This window comes from Oncorhynchus keta, chromosome 10, assembly GCF_023373465.1.
Source record: "Oncorhynchus keta strain PuntledgeMale-10-30-2019 chromosome 10, Oket_V2, whole genome shotgun sequence".
Lineage (NCBI taxonomy): Eukaryota > Metazoa > Chordata > Actinopteri > Salmoniformes > Salmonidae > Oncorhynchus > Oncorhynchus keta.
Window position 1 is genome coordinate 21,738,048 of NC_068430.1, and position 19,877 is coordinate 21,757,924.

At 44.1% G+C, this 19,877-nt stretch overlaps 1 protein-coding gene across 2 annotated transcripts; it reads right to left on the reverse strand.

Annotated features, from left to right (window-relative positions):
* Positions 1-8,461: 8,461 nt before the first annotated feature.
* cyldb (cylindromatosis (turban tumor syndrome), b) lies at positions 8,462-17,556 on the reverse strand. Of its 2 annotated transcripts, none has more exons than XM_035777378.2 (14): positions 17,318-17,556; positions 16,435-16,935; positions 15,534-15,666; positions 14,777-14,928; positions 14,401-14,569; positions 11,518-11,650; positions 11,249-11,356; positions 10,895-10,974; positions 10,679-10,745; positions 10,331-10,463; positions 10,099-10,207; positions 9,797-9,915; positions 9,452-9,656; positions 8,462-9,067 (listed from the first exon to the last, which is right to left on the reverse strand). In XM_035777378.2, the coding sequence occupies exons 2-14, from the start codon at positions 16,867-16,869 to the stop codon at positions 8,880-8,882; spliced, it is 2,031 nt and encodes a 676-aa protein (XP_035633271.1). In that variant the 5' UTR covers positions 16,870-16,935; positions 17,318-17,556; the 3' UTR covers positions 8,462-8,879. The 2 variants fall into 2 exon arrangements, with proteins under 2 accessions (XP_035633271.1, XP_035633270.1); XM_035777377.2 differs by having other exon boundaries at positions 14,684-14,928; positions 17,318-17,554.
* Positions 17,557-19,877: the final 2,321 nt, after the last annotated feature.

Here is a 19,877-nt window from a genome sequence, read left to right on the forward strand (position 1 = left end):
AATGTGTGTGTAGCATGAGTGTGGGTGTGTGCGTCAGTGAATGTGTGCTAAGGTGCGGAGAATAAGAGCAGGTTTTCAGTCCAGTTCAAGTGTTCAGCAGTCTGATGGTTTGTAGATAGAAACAGTCTCTGAGCCTGTTATCAGACCTCAAGCTCTGATACCGTCTGCCCGATGGTAAGAAATTGAACAGCTCGTGGCTAGGGTCCTTGATAATTCTGCGGGCCTCCCCCAGGCACCATTTCGAGTAGATGGGAGCACGGTCCCAGTGATGTACTGGGCAATCTTCAGAACCCCCTGGAGGGCCTTGCGGTTGTGGACGGAGCAATTCCCGAACCAGGCCATGATGGAACCGGTCAGGACGCTCTCGATGGTCCAGCAGTAGTATTTGGAGAGGACCCGGGGTAGCATAATCTTAAAATGAATTGTTTTACACAATATCTGTTTCAAGTCCAGGTGCCCAAGAAAGCGAAGGTAACCTGCCTAAATGAGCACTCAAGTCGGTAGCCATGAAGTGCTTTGAAAGGCTGGTCGTGGGTCACATCAACGCCATCATCCCGGAAACCCTAAACCCACTCCAATTCGCATAAACGGCCCAAAAGATCCACAGATGATGCAATCTCAATCGCACTCCACACTGCCCTTTCCCACCTGGACAAAAGGAATACCTATGTGAGAATACTTTCATTGACTACAGCTCAGCGTTCAACACCATAGTGCCCACAAAGCTCATCACTAAGCTAAGGACCCTGGGGCTAAACACCTCCCTCTTCCTGACTGGCCTACCCCAGGTGGTAAGGGTAGGCAACAAAACATCTGCCATGCTGTACTGTTCACCCACGACTGTGTGGCCAAGCACGACTCCAACACCATTAAGTTTGCTGACGACACAACGGTGGTAGGCTTGATCACCGACAACAACGAGACAGCCTATAGGGAGGAGGTCAGAGACCTGGTAGTGTGGTGCCAGGACAACAACCTCTCCCTCAACTTAAACAAGACAAAGGAGATGATCGTGGACTACAGGAAAAGGAGGGCCGATCACGCCCCCATTCACATTGACGGGGCTGTAGTGGAGCAGGTTGAGAGTTTCAAGTTCCTTGGTGTCCACATCACCAACAAACTATCATGGTCCAAACACACCAAGAAAGTCGTGAAGAGGGCATGACAACGCCTTTTCCCCTCAGGAGACTGAAAAGATTTGGCATTGGTCCCCAGATCCTCAAAATGTTATCCAGCTGCACCATCGAAAGCATCCAAACTAGTTGCATCACTGACTGGTATGGCAACTGCTCGGCATCCGACCGTAAGGTGCTACAGAGGGTAGTTTATACAGCCCAATACATCATTGGAGCCAAGCTTCCTGCCACCCAGGACCTATATACTAGGCAGTGTCAGAGGAAGGCCAAAGAAATGGTCAAGTCCTAGACTATTCTCTTTGCTTCTACATGGCAAGCGGTACCGGAGCACCAAGTATAGGTCCAAAAGGCTCCTTAACAGCTTCTACCCCCAAGCCATAAGACTGCTGAACAATTAATCAAATGGCTACCTGGACTATTTACATTGACCCCCTTCCATTGTTTTTACACTGCTTCTACTAGCTGTTTATTATCTATGCATTCTCACTTTACCCCTACCTACATGTACCCCCGCACTTTGACTCGGTACCGGTACCCCCTGTATATAGCCTCGTTATTGTTATTTTATTGTGTTCCTTTTTTTTAACTTTAATTTATTTAGTAAGTATTTTCTTAACTCTATTTCTTGAACTGCATTGTTGGTTAAGGGCTTGTAAGTAAGCATTTCATGGTAAGGTCTACAGCTGCTGTATATGGCGCATGTGACAAGTATTTGATTTGATTTAATTCAATCTTATCACAGCACACTGGCTGACCATGGTTTTTTTATTTATTTTTTTATTTTATTTCACCTTTATTTAACCAGGTAGGCTAGTTGAGAACAAGTTCTCATTTGCAACTGCGACCTGGCCAAGATAAAGCATAGCAGTGTGAACAGACAACACAGAGTTACACATGGAGTAAACAATTAGCAAGTCAATAACACAGTAGAAAAAAATGGGCAGTCTATATACAATGTGTGCAAAAGGCATGAGGAGGTAGGCGAATAATACAATTTTGCAGATTAACACTGGAGTGATAAATGATCAGATGGGCATGTACAGGTAGAGATATTGGTGTGCAAAAGAGCAGAAAAGTAAATAAATAAAAACAGTATAAAAACAGTATGGGAATGAGGTAGGTGAAAAAGGGTGAGCTATTTACCTATAGACTATGTACAGCTGCAGCGATCGGTTAGCTGCTCGGATAGCTGATGTTTGAAGTTGGTGAGGGAGATAAAAGTCTCCAACTTCAGCGATTTTGCAATTCGTTCCAGTCACAGGCAGCAGAGTACTGGAACGAAAGGCGGCCAAATGAGGTGTTGGCTTTAGGGATGATCAGTGAGATACACCTGCTGGAGCGCGTGCTACGGATGGGTGTTGCCATCGTGACCAGTGAACTGAGATAAGGCGGAGCTTTACCTAGCATGGACTTGTAAATGACCTGGAGCCAGTGGGTCTGGCGACGAATATGTAGTGAGGGCCAGCCGACTAGAGCATACAAGTCGCAGTGGTGGGTGGTATAAGGTGCTTTAGTGACAAAACGGATGGCACTGTGATAGACTGCATCCAGTTTGCTGAGTAGAGTGTTGGAAGCCATTTTGTAGATGACATCGCCGAAGTCGAGGATCGGTAGGATAGTCAGTTTTACTAGGGTAAGCTTGGCAGCGTGAGTGAAGGAGGCTTTGTTGCGGAATAGAAAGCCGACTCTGGATTTGATTTTTGATTGGAGATGTTTGATGTGAGTCTGGAAGGAGAGTTTGCAGTCTAGCCAGACACCTAGGTACTTATAGATGTCCACATATTCAAGGTTGGAACCATCCAGGGTGGTGATGCTAGTCGGGCATGCGGGTGCAGGCAGCGATCGGTTGAAAAGCATGCATTTGGTTTTACTCGCGTTTAAGAGCAGTTGGAGGCCACGGAAGGAGTGCTGTAAAAGGGAGTTTACCAACTCCCTGACCAAAATGGCTGACCTTTACTGTCATAAGACCTTTTATGTCCATTTTAGTATTCGAATTCCTAATTCTATGCAACATAGCAACAAACAGCACACACCTAAGGGCCATTTTGATCAGATAGAGGTTCCTTTGTGCATTAGAACTGAATAGATAAATAGCTGCAACATATCTTTCTTTAGCAGTGACAATTTGAAATGCAGAAGCAACTGTGTGGAGCCCATAGGAGATGGTGATTTTATAAATCAATTGATGCTGTCCTGGCCCTAGTGTAAATACTGCAGTCCACCACCAGTATCTGAGAGAATGTCCATAGGATGGAACTATCATGACCAGCCAGATCATCTGTGATACATGTCAGTATTCGATGTCCATCAATGTCTGAGGACACTCTAGTGCATTTAAAACACTTATTCAAAGTGCACAGTGGAGGCCACTGAGTTGGTATATCAATATTATAAGCCTATTTTTGGATTGAACATTTTACAGTGTGTTGATATAATGTTCTCTGCTGTCAATGAGGAATATTGCAGTAAGCCCAACTCCCTTGCATCCCACTTAGTTCTCTCCCAGGGCTCATAGTTTTTGGTTGGCAGATTTGAGGATCTGGCAATATCAAGTTGAATGAATGTGGAATATTTGAGAGTATTTCTCTATTTACACTGTAGTCAAGGTACTACTGCACAGGAATACATTGTGAAAATAAGCATTTTAGTGGTGCATGTACATTGTGTGGATCAGCAAATCATTCATAGTCAATGAATTATTCACATTTAGAACATTGGTGTTTCTACAATATTTCCCCTCAGTTCTCAGATTGACCAGTAGAGAAGTCTGTTCTGTGTTTGAATCATTTTAAGACCCTCTCAGATCAGTGTGGCTAAATCTCATTATGAGGATTATCAACGTTGATGGAGGAACAACATGCGATAATACCAACAACTCCTCCCCTCAGTAGAGACCACATGCTTTAGTTCATGATTTAGTTCATGATATGCCAAATCTGTACCTTTCTTTATAAAGTACACTATACAGTATATACAAAACTATGTGGACACACCTTCAGATTAGTGGATTTGGCTATTTCAGACACACCTGTTGCTGACAGGTGTATAAAATCGAGCGCACAGCCATGCAATCTGCGTAGATGAGCATTGGCAGTAAAATGGCCTTACTGGAGAGCTCAGTGACTCAGTGAAGCACCATCATAGGATGCCACCTTTCCAACAAGTCAGATCGTCACCTGTCCTGCTAAAGCTACCCCAGTCAACTGTAAATGCGGTTATTGTGAAGTGGAAACATCGAGGAGCAAGAACGGCTCAGCCGCGAAGTGGTAGGCCACACAAGCTCACAGAACAGGACTGCCGAGTGCTGAAGCACACGGAGCGTTAAAATTGTTTGTCCTTGGTTGCAACACTCACTACTAAGTTCCAAACTGCCTCTGGAAGCAACGTCAGCACAATAACTGTTTGTTCAGGAGTTTAATGAAATGGGTTTTCGTTGCCAAGCAGCAGCACACAAGCCTAAGATCCCCATGCGCAATGCCAGAGTCGGCTGGAGTGGTGTAAAGCTCACCGCCATTAGACTCTGGAGAAGTGAATCACGCTTTACCATCTGGCAGTCCGATGGACGAATCTGGGTTTAGTGAATGCCAGGATTGTCATGGTTCTGTCGAGCTGTGCAGTTACCTCCTGGCTACCCAGTCACCGTCTGTTACTACCCACAACCCTCCACAGTCAGCACCAGATTCAAGCCTTCGTGGACGCCGGGGCCGCAAATTACTTCATTGATCAAGATTTTGCCAGAGAATTACAAATCTCCTGCGTGAAATGTCCTATCCCTCTGCAGATTCAAGCCCTCGATGGACACCCCATTGGCTCAGGCCAGGTGGAATATCAGAACAAGCCCATTCTACTGCAGCTTGAGCTGAATCACTCAGAGACTCTTAGATTTATTTTGATCACTGCTCCCGAGAACCCCCTTATCCTAGGGTACCCCTGGCTAGCGCTACATAACCCACTATTCTCCTGGTTCACGGGACACTTACTAGACTGGGGCAAGGACTGCTATACTAAATGTCTAAGACCCCCACCAAGAGCTTCGACGTGTCCTCCTGCATCCATTGGAGACCGCTCTTCCTCCCAAATACTTTGACCTCCGGGAGGCTTTCAGTAAGAGACAAGCGGCCACCCTCCCCCTCATCGTCCATACGACTGTGCTATAGAACTCCTACCCGGCTCCACAATTCCCCGGGGCCGTCTGTACTCCCTCTCAAGCCCTGAAGCAGTGGTCATGGACAATTACATCCGGGAGTCGCTGGAGGCAGGATTCATTCGCTCCTCTACATCCCCAGCTGGTGCAGGCTTCTTCTTCATGGGTAAGAAGGATGGAGGCCTGCGTCCGTGCATCGATTACAGAGGGCTGAACCAGATTATGATCAAGTATCATTACCCCCTACCCCTGATGTCCTCTGCCTTGGAGTTGGCCCAAGGCACCCAATTCTTCACCAAACTGGATCTCCGCAACGCTTACAATCTGGTGAGAATCAGGGTAGGAGGTGAGTGGAAAACTGACTTTAACACCTAGTGTTTATCACTGGGCTTCCTCCATCTCAAGGGCTTACAACTATCCTGATGGTCCCCGATCGATTCTCCAAGGCAGCCCATTTCATAGTCTTACCAAAGTTGCCTTCAGCGAAGGAGACAGCTGATCAAATGATTACCCATGTCTTCCGACTACACAGGCTTTCCCAGGACATTGTCTCAGATCGGGGGCCCCAGTTCGTTGCACGGTATTGGAAGGCCTTCTACTCTCTGTTGGGGGCATTGATGAGTTCCTCCTCGGGGTTCCACCCACAGTAAAATGGGCAAACTGAGCGTCTCCACTCAGGCTAGCAACTGGAGCAGGTTCTTCGTCTGGGCGCAGTATGCTCATAACACACTGCCAAACTCGTCCACTGGACTGTCACCGTTCGAGTGTCAGTTTGGGTTCGCCCCCTCCCTGTTTCCTTAACAAGAGGCCCGAAGTGAGGGTGCCATCGGCTGAGGCGTTCATTCAACGATGTTGTCGCACCTGGATCAGAGCGCGATCCTCTTTGCTCCGCTCCTCTGCCCGACATCAACATCAGGCAAGCCATCACTAAAGACCTCTTCGGGTCCTCTGACCGGGTCAATGGGTGTGAATGTCCACCGGTGATCTTCCCTTAGAGGTGGAATCACGGAAACTCGCTCCTTGCTACATTCCTCGCTACATAGGACCCTTCAAGATCCTGACTCGCATCAACCCGGTTACCTATCGTCTCCAGCTTCCCAGGTCCATGAGGGTCTGTCCGTCCTTCCATATCTCCTGTCTCAAGCTGGTAAGTACCAGTCCCTTCTCTCCCCCCACACCTGCTCCTCTGCTACACTGTCTGGCATCTGTTGGAGGCTCACAAGGTCCAAGGGAACCTGCAGTACCTGGTGGACTGGGAAAGCTATGATCCTAAGGAGCGGTATGGGTCCCGGCCCGGGACATCCTGCATCGGGGTCTGGTAAGAGACTTCAACAGACTACGTGGTGGCTATCAGGACTCCGCTGGAGCCTGGAGCCGCTCCTAGGGTGGGGTACTGTCATGGTTCCTCTGGGCACCAGAGGGAGGCAGAGACTTTCTTTGTTACTTAGATGTTGCTTATAATTTCATTATGTTTTCTGTCCTTGTTTGCAGAAGCTTGATTTTGGTTGCCCTGTGTAAGTTATCTAGTCCTAGTGTTTTTTTGTTTTTTTTCAGTATTACTGTGATCATTCTGTTACCTTATTTTTCGTAAAGTATTTACATTTATCCTAAACCACTGATTACTCATCTGGTCCATTCTCTACACCTGTATCCAACTCCACCACGTCACAAAGACAACGCTACCTGCCCCATTGCATAGTGCCAACTGTCAAGTTTGGCGGAGGAGGAATAATAGTCTGGGGCTGTTTTTCATGATTCTGTGCTTCCAACTTTGCGGCAACAATTTGGGGAAGGCCCTTTACTGTGTCTGCATGACAATGCCCCCGTGCACAAAGCGAGGTCTATACAGAAATGGTTTGTTGAGATCGGTGTGGAAGAACTTGACTGGCCTGCACAGAGCCAGTCAGATCCATGGGATGAATTGGAATGAGTCAGGCCTAATCGCCCAACATCAGTGCACGGCCTCACTAAAGCTCTTGTGGCTGAATGGAAGCAAGTCCTCGCAGCAATTTTCCAACGTCTAGTGGAAAGCCTTTCCAGAAGAGTGGAGGCTGTTAAAGCAGCAGAGGGGGAGACCAACTCCATATTAATGCCCATGATTTTGGAATGAGATGGGGTTTTATTTAAAGGACAATCACTTCCCATACCATAACTACTTTTTCCACTGTGTGAGACATTGAATCCACAAGACATTGAATCCAAATCCACAAGAGGGCTTCTCAGCCCTTTTAACTTCCCTGGCCTCATCAACAGTTGTACTCAGGCCAGAATTCAGGCATAACCAGCTACCCAGCAGCTTTATCAACAGCCCTGCCTACCTCTTGGCAAACCCAAGCTCTTTCAAACATGACCTGAGAATAAAATCTGTCTATTTTAAAGAATTCAACATAGAGTAAACCTTGACATAGAATCAAATGTTATTTGTCACATGCAGATTGTCCAGGTAGCTATTTGGTTATTAACTATTTAGTAGCATTATGACTTGGGGTAGAAGCTGTTCAGGGTCCTGTTGGTGCATTGGTACCGCTGGCTGTGCAGTAGCAGAGACAATAGTCTCTGTCTTCGGAGTCTTTGACCGTTTTTAAAGCCTTCCTTTGACACCGCCTGGTAAAGAGGTCCTGGATGGCAGGGAGCTCGGTCCCAGTGATTTTATTTGGCCCCAAGTTCTGATTTAATTTATTTTCATAAAAAGGGTTTTCGTTGTTGGACATAAGACTGTACAATTACCAGGAAATCAGATCAAAGTGATTTTAACTTAAGAAATCTGTTCCCAAGTTTTCCCACGCATAAATAGAGCAATAATGTGATTGTATCCCAATGTAATCAATGTTTTTGACAAATATTATATCTGTTTGGGCTTCTTCAGTCAATTTGCAGGTTACTAATTATTTGTAATTGTTTCAGCCCCCAAACATCCACTCAATAAAAATCAGTCTGTGGCTTAATGTAATTGGGGACCCCTGATCTACAGCATGTCTCTATCTCCCTTCCATACCCAAAATATGTTTTTTTAAGAACTGGGGGATTTCTGGGCATAATTCAATCTTAACTGAAGCACAATTGAAATAGTTTAAATGCACATTTTGATCATTTTAAGCAGACTATTACAACCAAATTAAACTGGGAATGGATAACTTAGCCCTTTTCATTCAACATTTTCAGTCAATAAAACACAAGGTACTACAGTATATATTATTTAATTCCTTCAACATAAAAAAGCAGGAAAACACTGACATTCAACAGAATTCCACAAGCAGTCATAGATCCACTTCAATTCCATAAATCTTCAGTATACATAGAAATGTGCAACAATAAAACATTACCAATAGTTCAATTGCCCTTCCTAACCCCAACTTCACCAATCAACCTTTATTGAAACAAAGGTCAATTACAATGACAAGGGAAAACATTTGAGAAGACCATGGTGATTATTTCAGTTATCATAAAAGCATCCCTTTAAAGTTTAAGTTCTTCAACTAATCAGTGTTTTGTTTTTGTGAAAACGAACTGATGTCATGGCGATGCTGAATCCAAGGTTATTTTAGCACTGTTGTGAGAACACTGTGTTCTCTTCAGTACACTTCAGCCTTGTGCTGGCTTTATCTGTAGAGGGCCATGGATGCGCTCTGGTACAAACACATGTAGGAGTCACACAGTAGCCTGCGGACAGGCTCTCCAGCCTGGGAGGGGTCAGCCCACACTAGCTCCTCCTCTGACTGAGACAGGAAGTCACCCACCTCAGGACAAGCCCTGATCTCTGGAATGTTGTAGCCACTGTGGTCATCACCTGTAGAGGGGGCAGATGACTATTTATCAGAGTGGAAGATAGATAAGACTAGACATATGTCATGGTGCAGTGTTTTCGCAACATCAAGTCAGGAGGTTCAGAGACAAACGCATGTTATTGGATAACTAGTGAACAGGAAAGACAAATAACATCACAAAGCATGGAACAGTCTGCAATTGTACATTCATGATTATTTGTTCAGCACCTCGGGAGAAATGAAAATAGTAGTATGTTCTTCCTTTTAGATTGTTTTACCAACCCGATGCCATTAACACACATCCACTGAATAGATTTTTAAAATAAACAGTGCTTCAACAGACTTGTGATGGTAATAGACTAAATTCTTATTTATAAAATAATTGTGTTCTTTGAGGTCAATCTCACCACATCTGTCCGCCATGCTGTCGAAGAAGAGCCAGGAGCGAGGGCCAGGCCCATACTTCACAAAAGACACATAGTGGCTGGTGTGGATGCAGAGCACAGCGAACAACTGCATCATGTGCCTGGGTAAAGGGGCATCTGCCGGAACCTCCGCTGGCACTGCCAGGGCTCTAGGGCAGTGGCCCTTCCGAGACGGATGAGTGTGCACCTGTCACAAAGGGAGAAGTGGAGATGGAGGAGGGGAAGAGGGAAAGTAGAAAGGGAGATTCAGTAAGATAAAGAAAAATCAATACACTTGCAAGTAGAAAATATGTAAATCAAACAGTAATGCTGCTTAACGGTGTCTACCTGTGTCTTGCAAGTAGTGCAGTACTGTTTGACTCTTCCTGGCTGGAGCTTGCGGTCCTGTAGGCACTGAGGGCACTCATACTCTGCCAAACGCCCACAGAGGAAGCACTCTCGGGGGGCTGATGGGAGAAAGAAGGTGGGAAGCTGTCACTCAACCTGAAGACAGTTTACTATGGCAAGCTATGTTTAGGGATTTACTGTATGGCCTTTAATTCATAGTTACATGCGTGGCAGACGTGTGACCAGCGTTTTGCAAAAACACTCTGTCAGTCTTCATTACATTGACTGATGGTGTAACTCACAGTTGTACAGAAGATCTGTGATGTCAAGCTCTGTTGAAGGGATGATGTGGGGGAACATCTTGTACTTTTTCCCAAACCTTGGCATCTGGACCATGAGACAGGATGGGATCTGAGGGATATATTAGAAACATTAAACATTAGAGCAATGGGATTGCCTTCCAAAAAGAACGTGGGCGGCTTACAAGGCCTTGTAAACATAACTCCTTAGACAACCTTGCACAGTATCACCAACCTCCTCAAACTTGAGGCCACAAGACAGGAAGGAGGTATCCAGCAGCTGCTGAACCGTGGGAGTCTGTGTCACCTGCTCCTTATCCAGAATAATCTGGAATGTGTAGGCATCCTGAGATGTGTTGTTATTCGATCTGAGACCCAGAGAACAATCAAGCTAAGCTACTCAATCATGGCAGAGTGACCAAACAGAAACTCAGAGAAAAGTCCAGACAATTAGAATGGAGATGAGCAGAGTGAGGAGGGGAAGCAAGGAGCAATAAGTAGCCTACAGCATAACCTGCAAGAAAGAGAAAGATATGGGTCAGGAGGTCAAATAGAGCAGCAGAGGAAGGTGACTGGTTCAAACCTGAGTTTAAGCAATGGCTCTATGCACAGCACCCGCTGTATAAGGATTGTGATGAACTCTTCAGGGTCTGCAGGGAGGCAGGATAACACCATTTAAGATAAATCAGAGACACTGCAGCCACTCAAAATTGATAAGTTAGACATAATTTCCCTTAGCTGGCATCACATTTCTGTTAAGAGACCCATAGAAACAACACTATGAGAAGTGTGTGAGTACCTTTCTCTTCTGTTACAAAGGTGTCACAGCCGAGTTGCTTGCGGAAGTTCATTACGCTCTCAGCAGGCACAAAACCTTGTCTGTGGATTACACCCACTGATGTCACTCTCAGTGGCCACACAGAAATACACACAACACACAGAAATGCACATTCATATAAAGTGCCTATACTGGGCCTGAACATACACTACCAATGTGCCAAAGTAATACCAGACATGTATTGAGAGAAGGTGTTTTCTTTCTCAGTCTGGGTAGATTACAATGTCATAACGCCCTTATTTTGAAGAGCAGTTGATAATACAGGCACGCCTGAGGGTCAAGAGGATCTAGAAAAAATGTACAGAATGTTTATACCGGCGCAAACAGTTAACGATGTCTCTCCTCAGAGAGCGAGATATGCTCTGTTCTGTGTCAGCTGGTTTGTGGCAAACACTGTCCAGGGTCATGGATGAGCTGAACAGACTGTGGAAAGATGTATTACCTTTGTTAGCTTGGCAGTGGTCCTGGCACAGCATTAAGTCATTCTTACAAGAAACTGGGCTTAACAAAAAATGATGCCCAACAGTGTAAAATTGTCATACAACTATGAGTTAGGAACAATGAGCAACAGGAAGTAAGTTTACCTGAAGAGAGTGGCATCGAGGTAGCAGGAGTTGTAGTGCCCCTGGATCCCCTTCATCTTGCCCACGAGCAAAGACAAGGCTTCCGACTCAGGGATAGGAGGGACATTCTCATCAGTTTCCTCCAATGGAGTAACTGATGCAAACCAAACAAAAACATGGAAGTACCATTTAGATAATAGAAATCCAACTGATGAATGCTTTATATCTGCTGTTGGTGGGTGTTTGGTTCATTGTGTGTATGGTTTATGGCTACCCGGACTATTTGCATTGTGTGCTCCCCTCAACCCCTCTTTATAATTGTTTTACCCCCAATTTCATGGTATCCAATTGTTAGTAGTTACTGTCTTGTCTCATCGCTACAACTCCCGTATGGACTCGGGAGAGGCGAAGGTCGAGAGCCATGCGTCCTCCGAAACACAACCCAACCAAGCCGCAATTCTTCTTAACACAGCGCGCATCCAACCCGGAAGCCAGCCGCACCAATGTGTCGGAGGAAACATGGCTCTCGGAGGAATGTGTCGGAGGAAACACCGTGCGCGATGAGACAAGGCTATCCCTACTGGCCAAACCCTCCCTAACCCGGACGACGCTAGGCCAATTGTGCGCCGCCCATGGGCCTCCCAGTCGCGGCCGGCTGCAACAGGGCTCGAATGCAGTGCCTTAGACCACTGCGCCACCTAGGAAGCCCCTCCAACCACTCTTTTTACACTGCTGCTACTCTCCGTTTATCATATGCATATTCACTTTAATTATACATTCATGTACATACTACCGTAATTGGGCAGACCAACCAGTGCTCCCATACAGTGGCTAACCGGGCTGTCTACATTGTGTCCCACCCACCACCCGCCAACCCCTCTTTTACGCTACTGCTACTCTCTGTTCATCATATATGCATAGTCACTTTAACCATATCTACATGTACAGTGGGGCAAAAAAGTATTTAGTCAGCCACCAATTGTGCAAGTTCTTCTACTTAAAAAGATGAGAGGCCTGTAATTTTCATCATAGGTACACTTCAACTATGACAGACAAAATGAGAAAAAAATGTGGGATTTTGTAGGACATTGTAGGATTTTTTATGAATTTATTTGCAAATTATGGTGGAAAATAATTATTTGGTCAATAACAAAAGTTTCTCAATACTTGGTTATATACCCTTTGTTGGCAATGACAGAGGTCAAATGTTTTCTGTAAGTCTTCACAAGGTTCACACACTGTTGCTGGCATTTTGGCCCATTCCTCCATGCAGATCTCCTTTAGAGCAGTGATGTTTTGGGGCTGTTGCTGGGCAACACGGACTTTCAACTCCCTCCAAAGATTTTCTATGGGATTGAGATCTGGAGACTGGCTAGGCCACTCCAGGACCTTGAAATGTTTCTTACGAAGCCACTCCTTCGTTACCCGGGCGGTGCGTTTGGGATCATCGTCATGCTGAAAGACCCAGCCACGTTTCATCTTCAATGCCCTTGCTGATGGAAGGAGGTTTTCACTCAAAATCTCACGATACATGGCCCCATTCATTCTTTCCTTTACACGGATGAGTCGTCCTGGTCCCTTTGCAGAAAAACAGCCCCAAAGCATGATGTTTCCACCACCATGCTTCACAGTAGGTATGATGTTCTTTGGATGCAACTCAGCTTTCTTTGTCCTCCAAACACTACGAGTTGAGTTTTTACCAAAAAGTTCTATTTTGGTTTCATCTGACCACATGACATTCTCCCAATCTTCTTCTGGATCATCCAAATGCTCTCTAGCAAACTTCAGACGGTCCTGGACATGTACTGGCTTAAGCAGGGGGACACGTCTGGCACTGCAGGATTTGAGTCCCTGGCGGCGTAGTGTGTTACTGATGGTAGGCTTTGTTATTTTGGTCCCAGCTCTCTGCAGGTCATTCACTAGGTCCCCTCGTGTGGTTCTGGGATTTTTGTGATCATTCTTGTGATCATTTTGACCCCATGGGGTGAGATCTTGCGTGGAGCCCCAGAACGAGGGAGATTATCAGTGGTCTTGTATATCTTCCATTTCCTAATAATTGCTCCCACAGTTGATTTCTTCAAAGCAAGCTGCTTACCTATTGCAGATTCAGTCTTCCCAGCCTGGTGCAGGTCTACAATTTTGTTTCTGGTGTCCTTTGACAGTTATTTGGTCTTGGCCATAGTGGAGTTTGGAGTGTGACTGTTTGAGGTTGTGGACAGGTGTCTTTTATACTGATAACAAGTTCAAACAGCTGCCATTAATACAGGTAATGAGTGGAGGACAGAATAGCCTCTTAAAGAAGAAGTTACAGGTCTGTGAGAGCCAGAAATCTTGCTTGTTTGTAGGTGACCAAATACTTATTTTCCACCATAATTTGCAAATAAATTCATTAAAAATCCTACAATGTGATTTTCCTCATTTTATTTCCTCATTTTGTCTGTCATAGTTGAAGTGTACCAATGATAAAAATTACAGGCCTCTCTCATCTTTTTAAGTGGGAGAACTTGCACAATTGGTGGCTGACTAAATACTTTTTTGCCCCACTGTACATACTACCTCAATCAGCCTGACTAACCGGTGTCTGTATGTAGCCTCGCTACTTTTATAGCCTCGCTACTGTATATAGCCTGTCTTTTTACTGTTGGTTACTGTTGTTTTATTCCTTAACCTACCGATTGTTCACCTAATACCTTTTTTACACTATTGGTTAGAGCCTGTAAGTAAGCATTTCACTGTAAGGTATACCTGTTGTATTCAGCGCACGTGACAAATAAACTTTGATTTGAGGTGTGGGCTGCAAACCAATGCTTATAAGGCTATTATTACAACGGCACAACCTGAGATTATCGACACTGTTTCTGCATGTGTTAGTGTTAGGAAGGACCTATACAAGTAGTGTCTAACCTGGGAGGATATTTGTGGCTTTGAAGGTCTCCTTTCCAGAGTGGAGACATAGGAACCTTCCATCTGGACTGCACTTTGTTAGGGGCAAAAATAGGGCCCTTCCCCCTTTACAAGTGAAATACCGCTGGCCTCCATACGTCCCATCTGAGCAATTATTCACCTCATAATCCTGATGGCAAAAGAGTTGCTGAGGAATCTAATCTGATTGAGATATTGAAATCTCAGAAAGGAGAATAAAAGGTAAGCTCAATAACATTGCTTAAACAGTTCACATTACACTCACCAGCTCAATTCCTGCCCAGTCAATTTTATTTTCTGAAAGGACTCCTATCCACTGGATTACCCCATATACAGTGATCCCAGTGTTGGACGTTACCTCCACCAGGGATCCCACATCAAAAGTGTGGTGTGACAGGCTTTCGGGTGGGGTGACACTCTGGTCTACATGGTTTATATCTCTCACTTGTCGTCCACAAGATCCCATATTAGGCATGGAGTTGATACGTGACCCCGCTTTTCTGTTAAGACCTGGGGGAGAAGAAGTTGAAGAGGGATAAGAATGACGGATCACATGGTTTCTGTCCTTGTCACAAGACCCATGTCATGAGACTTATCTGTGGTAAACATGTCTATCTCCATAAGAGGTATGTAGAGAGCTCAGAGCATGTGATGATCTCTGCTGCTACATTCCAGAGCACCTGGGCCAGTTTTACCAGTTCTGTACCAGTTCTGTACAAGGAACCGCACTTTGCGCACTGTCTAGCCACAGGTGCTGCTCATTGCCATCCAATAACGTGTAGCACTTATATTTTAGCATTTCTTTCTGATAAGGTGGAGGTGGGTGGAGGGGTATTTTGCTTGCAGGTACCCCAATGCGCAGCAAGTCCTAAAATGATGATAACTAGTCTGTGCAAAGCACGTTTGAAATGAGAGCCCAAAGCCACTGGGTTCTGAAAGCTGATATTCTTTCCTTACAAGAAAACAAGTAAAGTATGTAATGGGTTTAAAGACTAGAAAAGCCAGGTAAATGTGTCATATTTTGTAAATAAATGCACGTAGGCCTATGAGCTTGCTTACTGATCAATGACAATGCATGGGGATTGAACACCAGCAAGTAAACATGCACTACTGACCCTCTGAATGACTGTCTTTCCAGCTAGGGCCAAGGCCTACAGAGTACGCTGGGACAACCTGGACAATGTCTGCTGCACTGAACAGGGGAAGAGGGGCGGGCTTCTTAGATGACACTGTTTGATTAGAGTCTTGCTGAAATGGAAAGGAAAAAATATATCAAGTAAACACAATCCCTATACAGTAGCAATGCTGAGAATTGTTACTGGTAAGCCAGAAATACAACAAAATGCATTCGAACAACTGCAAATTCCTAAGTGTTATTAAGTTTCAGATGTTACGTAAAAGTTATGTACTGTAACTAATCCGATAACATTATGGATCTTCCCCTGATGCCTTGTTTACACCTACAGTGTCATTGTGCAAAAATGGTACACAGCGTCATCTGGATATGTGTGCAACAAAAGTAAAACAGTAAAACAACCTTCTGCTACCATTTCTGTCAAGCTGTCTATGCATACAGTTTGACACATACGTTTGATAAATCCAAATATGCACCATACAGAATGCACTGCAACTGCCTCTGCAACGCAATGCTGCAAGGCAAATGCAGCGTTCCATTGGAAACTAATGTACTTCTGGTGTACCAAAATGCAATGACGCTGTTGGTGTGATCGCAGCGTGAGAGACATTCTTGTCTCCTGCTGTCACTTCCTGAAACTCATGTAAATCAATGAGAGGTTCAGGTGTACTTGACATGTACAGTTTGCAGTGTCTGTCATACTGTGTAATCATTAGGCTACATTTTTCAATTATCGATGAGAGGATCAAAGACAGTAGAAATTCCTGATTATTTGCTTATACATTGGGAAAAATGCTCAAAGTTATTCAACTTTCTCTATGGCAGTGTCTATGCTGATATGGACATACCAGATATCAGATTTATATAAGTTGCATACGCACCACAAACTCAACCTCAAAGCCCAGCATCAGCAGGTCTCCTTGGTTCTCCTTCTTACCGATCAGCATTAGGTTCTTAACCAGCCCTGGTTGGTGACCCTTCTTGTGCTTAACTACCACCAGGTCATCCTGAGACAGCACACAGATAGCCAAAAAAAGCTGGGGGTTACACAGGAGCTCCAGGCGTTTGCTGGAGGGGGACACGAAGAGCAGCAGCTGGGCCTGGTGGCAGGTGAGGGGGTATGTGTCCTCCATCTTCACCATGCCCCCACTCTTAGGGTTACCCCCACTGCTGCCACCTCCGTACAACAGTCCCATCAGCTCTCCCTTCTGCATCTCTGCCTCCACACGGCCGATACATCCTCTTGCAAACCCTTTTCTCGCCTTCCCCCGTGTCACTATGAAGAACTTGTCCTTCCCTTCTCTTTTTGAATCCATCCCTCTTCTAAAGTGCAATATTCCTGCTGACAAGCAATGCAGACGTTTGTGTGACTAGAAGCCACCCTGTCAGGGAAAGAAGTAAAGAAAGTATTATTGTATCCTTCTGATAGTGAATGTGAATTCACAGCCATTCCATTGTGCTGTCACACTCAACGCATGGCTTTAAAGACTCTAATTTACAAAGAAGTGACAGATAGGTAGAATCAAGGAATGCAAAAGGACTTCCTTTATACATTATTTGGGTATACAGTTTTTGAAATCAATTCAGTTTAGAATTTTTTTTTTGTCGTGACCTTTGGCAGTTAACGATAATTTAACATCAATCTCAGTGGTAACACTATAAGGGTTTTAACACATTGTTTCAACAAAATAAGATACATGGCAACAATGTATCTCTAGTAATGACCTTTTATTACTAGAATGTAATTGAGTCAATCTTACTGACCGTTTTTCCAAGTATTTGAAGAGCAGTTACTCCGAAGTTGTACACACATTCGATTACAAGGTAAACTAAATCCTCGCTACCGTAGCTCGGGTATAAGGAAGTCATTCAGCCCAGTTAACTGATACGGTAGCTCTGTGACCGAACACGCCCGTTTTATACGGTTCTCTATCTGACAGAGACAATTCAGCATGAAAATCGTGATTTTTTTTCAAGATAATATTGCGTCAGAGAATTCACAAATTATCATTAGGATTTGGGTAACGTTATATCTAACGTTAGCTACACGATAGTAGTTATTTACTAAGCAAGTAACTGTTACTTATTGTATCAGTCACATAAAATTGCAGGTTGTCAATCACAGTGTCGCAAATAATTGAACAGTATCAAGACAGAGTAGCCTACTCGGGTATTTAAACTTCAATGTGGGGTAATGTTAACCTTATCACTCTTATTATCTACAATATAATATCCCCCTCCCCATGAGTGACAGAGGGAATATCAGCTATGCATATATATATATTTATTTTTAAACATGTATGCCCTAGTCCTATTGTTAGAAACAAAAACACCATCTGGTTATAACCGTGGTCGGTTTCACTGCGTGTTGTTGTGGTGGTGCAGCAAACTAAAAGGAGCTAGCTAGCTGTTAGCTAACTAACGTTCATTAGATAGCTGTGTAGCTAGCTCATTGAAAACTCTTGCTTGCAGGCAGTTGAAGAAAATATCGTCTTCCTCTGTCACCCACCAGGTGAAAACATATTTTAAATAATTGTTCGGATTATATAATCAAATCAAATGCCATTAACCATGAGAAAGATTTTGGGCGCTTGACAGCTGCTTTTTATCTGATTAAAATTAAACCTCTGCATTGTCAGTTTAGACGCGGGGCTGGAGAAGGGGAGCTAGGGACGTTAAAAATTTTGATTGACAGATCGGTAGAAATATGTTCTTTAATTAACATATATTTAAGCAATAAGGCACGAGGGGGTGTGGCATATGGCCAATATGCCACGGCTTCAGGTTGTTCTTAGGACAAAGCCTTTAGCCGTGGACACATCCTTAAACCGTGGTATATTGGGCATACCACAAACCCAAGGTGCCTTATTGCTACAATAAACTGGTTACCAACGTAATTAGAGCAGTAAAAATACATTTTTGTCATACCCGTAGCATACGGTCTGATATACCACTGCTGTCAGCCAATCAGCATTCAGGGTGTGAACCACCCAGTTTATATTTTAAAATAAATTCGCATAAATATTCTATGATATGCTCAAGTTATATATTTCATAAATATATTCTGGACATATATGTAAATATATTTTGAATTCCCAGCATGTATGCACATACAGTGCCTCTTTCAGAAAGTATTCACAACCCTTGACTTTTCCACACACATCTTGTTGTTACAAAGTGGGATTAAAATGGATTTAATAGCAAACATGTTGGTCAACGATCTACACAAAATAATCTGTAATGTCAGTGAAAGACATTTTCTTAACATTTGTAAAAAAAATAAAAAAATAATGAAAAACAAAACACGAGTACTGTATACCTTGATGAGATAAATCAAATCAAATCAAATGTATTCATATAGCCCTTCGTACATCAGCTGATATCTCAAAGTGCTGTACAGAAACCCAGCCTAAAACCCCAAACAGCAAGCAATGCAGGTGTAGAAGCACGGTGGCTAGGAAAAACTCCCTAGAAAGGCCAAAACCTAGGAAGAAACCTAGAGAGGAACCAGGCTATGTGGGGTGGCCAGTCCTCTTCTGGCTGTGCCGGGTGGAGATTATAACAGAACATGGCCAAGATGTTCAAATGTTCATTAATGACCAGCATGGTCGTATAATAATAAGGCAGAACAGTTGAAACTGGAGCAGCAGCACGGTCAGGTGGACTGGGGACAGCAATTATTGACTGTATGTTTGTTTTACTCCATGTGTAACTCTGTGTCGTTGTATCTGTCGAACTGCTTTGCTTTATCTTGGCCAGGTCGCAATTGTAAATGAGAACTTGTTCTCAACTTGCCTACCTGTTTAAATAAAGGTTAAATAAAATAAATAAAAATGGTCCTAGGGCTCAGGTCAGTTAAAACTGGAGCAGCAGCACGGCCACGTGGACTGGGGACAGCAAGGAGTCATCATGTCAGGTAGTCCTGGGGCATGGTCTTAGGGCTCAGGTCCTCCGAGAGAGAGAAAGAAAGAGAGAAGGAGAGAATTAGAGAACGCACACTTAGATTCACACAGGACACCGAATAGGACAGGAGAAGTACTCCAGATATACAGTGCCTTGCGAAAGTATTCGGCCCCCTTGAACTTTGCGACCTTTTGCCACATTTCAGGCTTCAAACATAAAGATATAAAACTGTATTTTTTTGTGAAGAATCAACAACAAGTAGGACACAATCATGAAGTGGAACGACATTTATTGGATATTTCAAACTTTTTTAACAAATCAAAAACTGAAAAATTGGGCATGCAAAATTATTCAGCCCCTTTACTTTCAGTGCAGCAAACTCTCTCCAGAGGTTCAGTGAGGATCTCTGAATGATCCAATG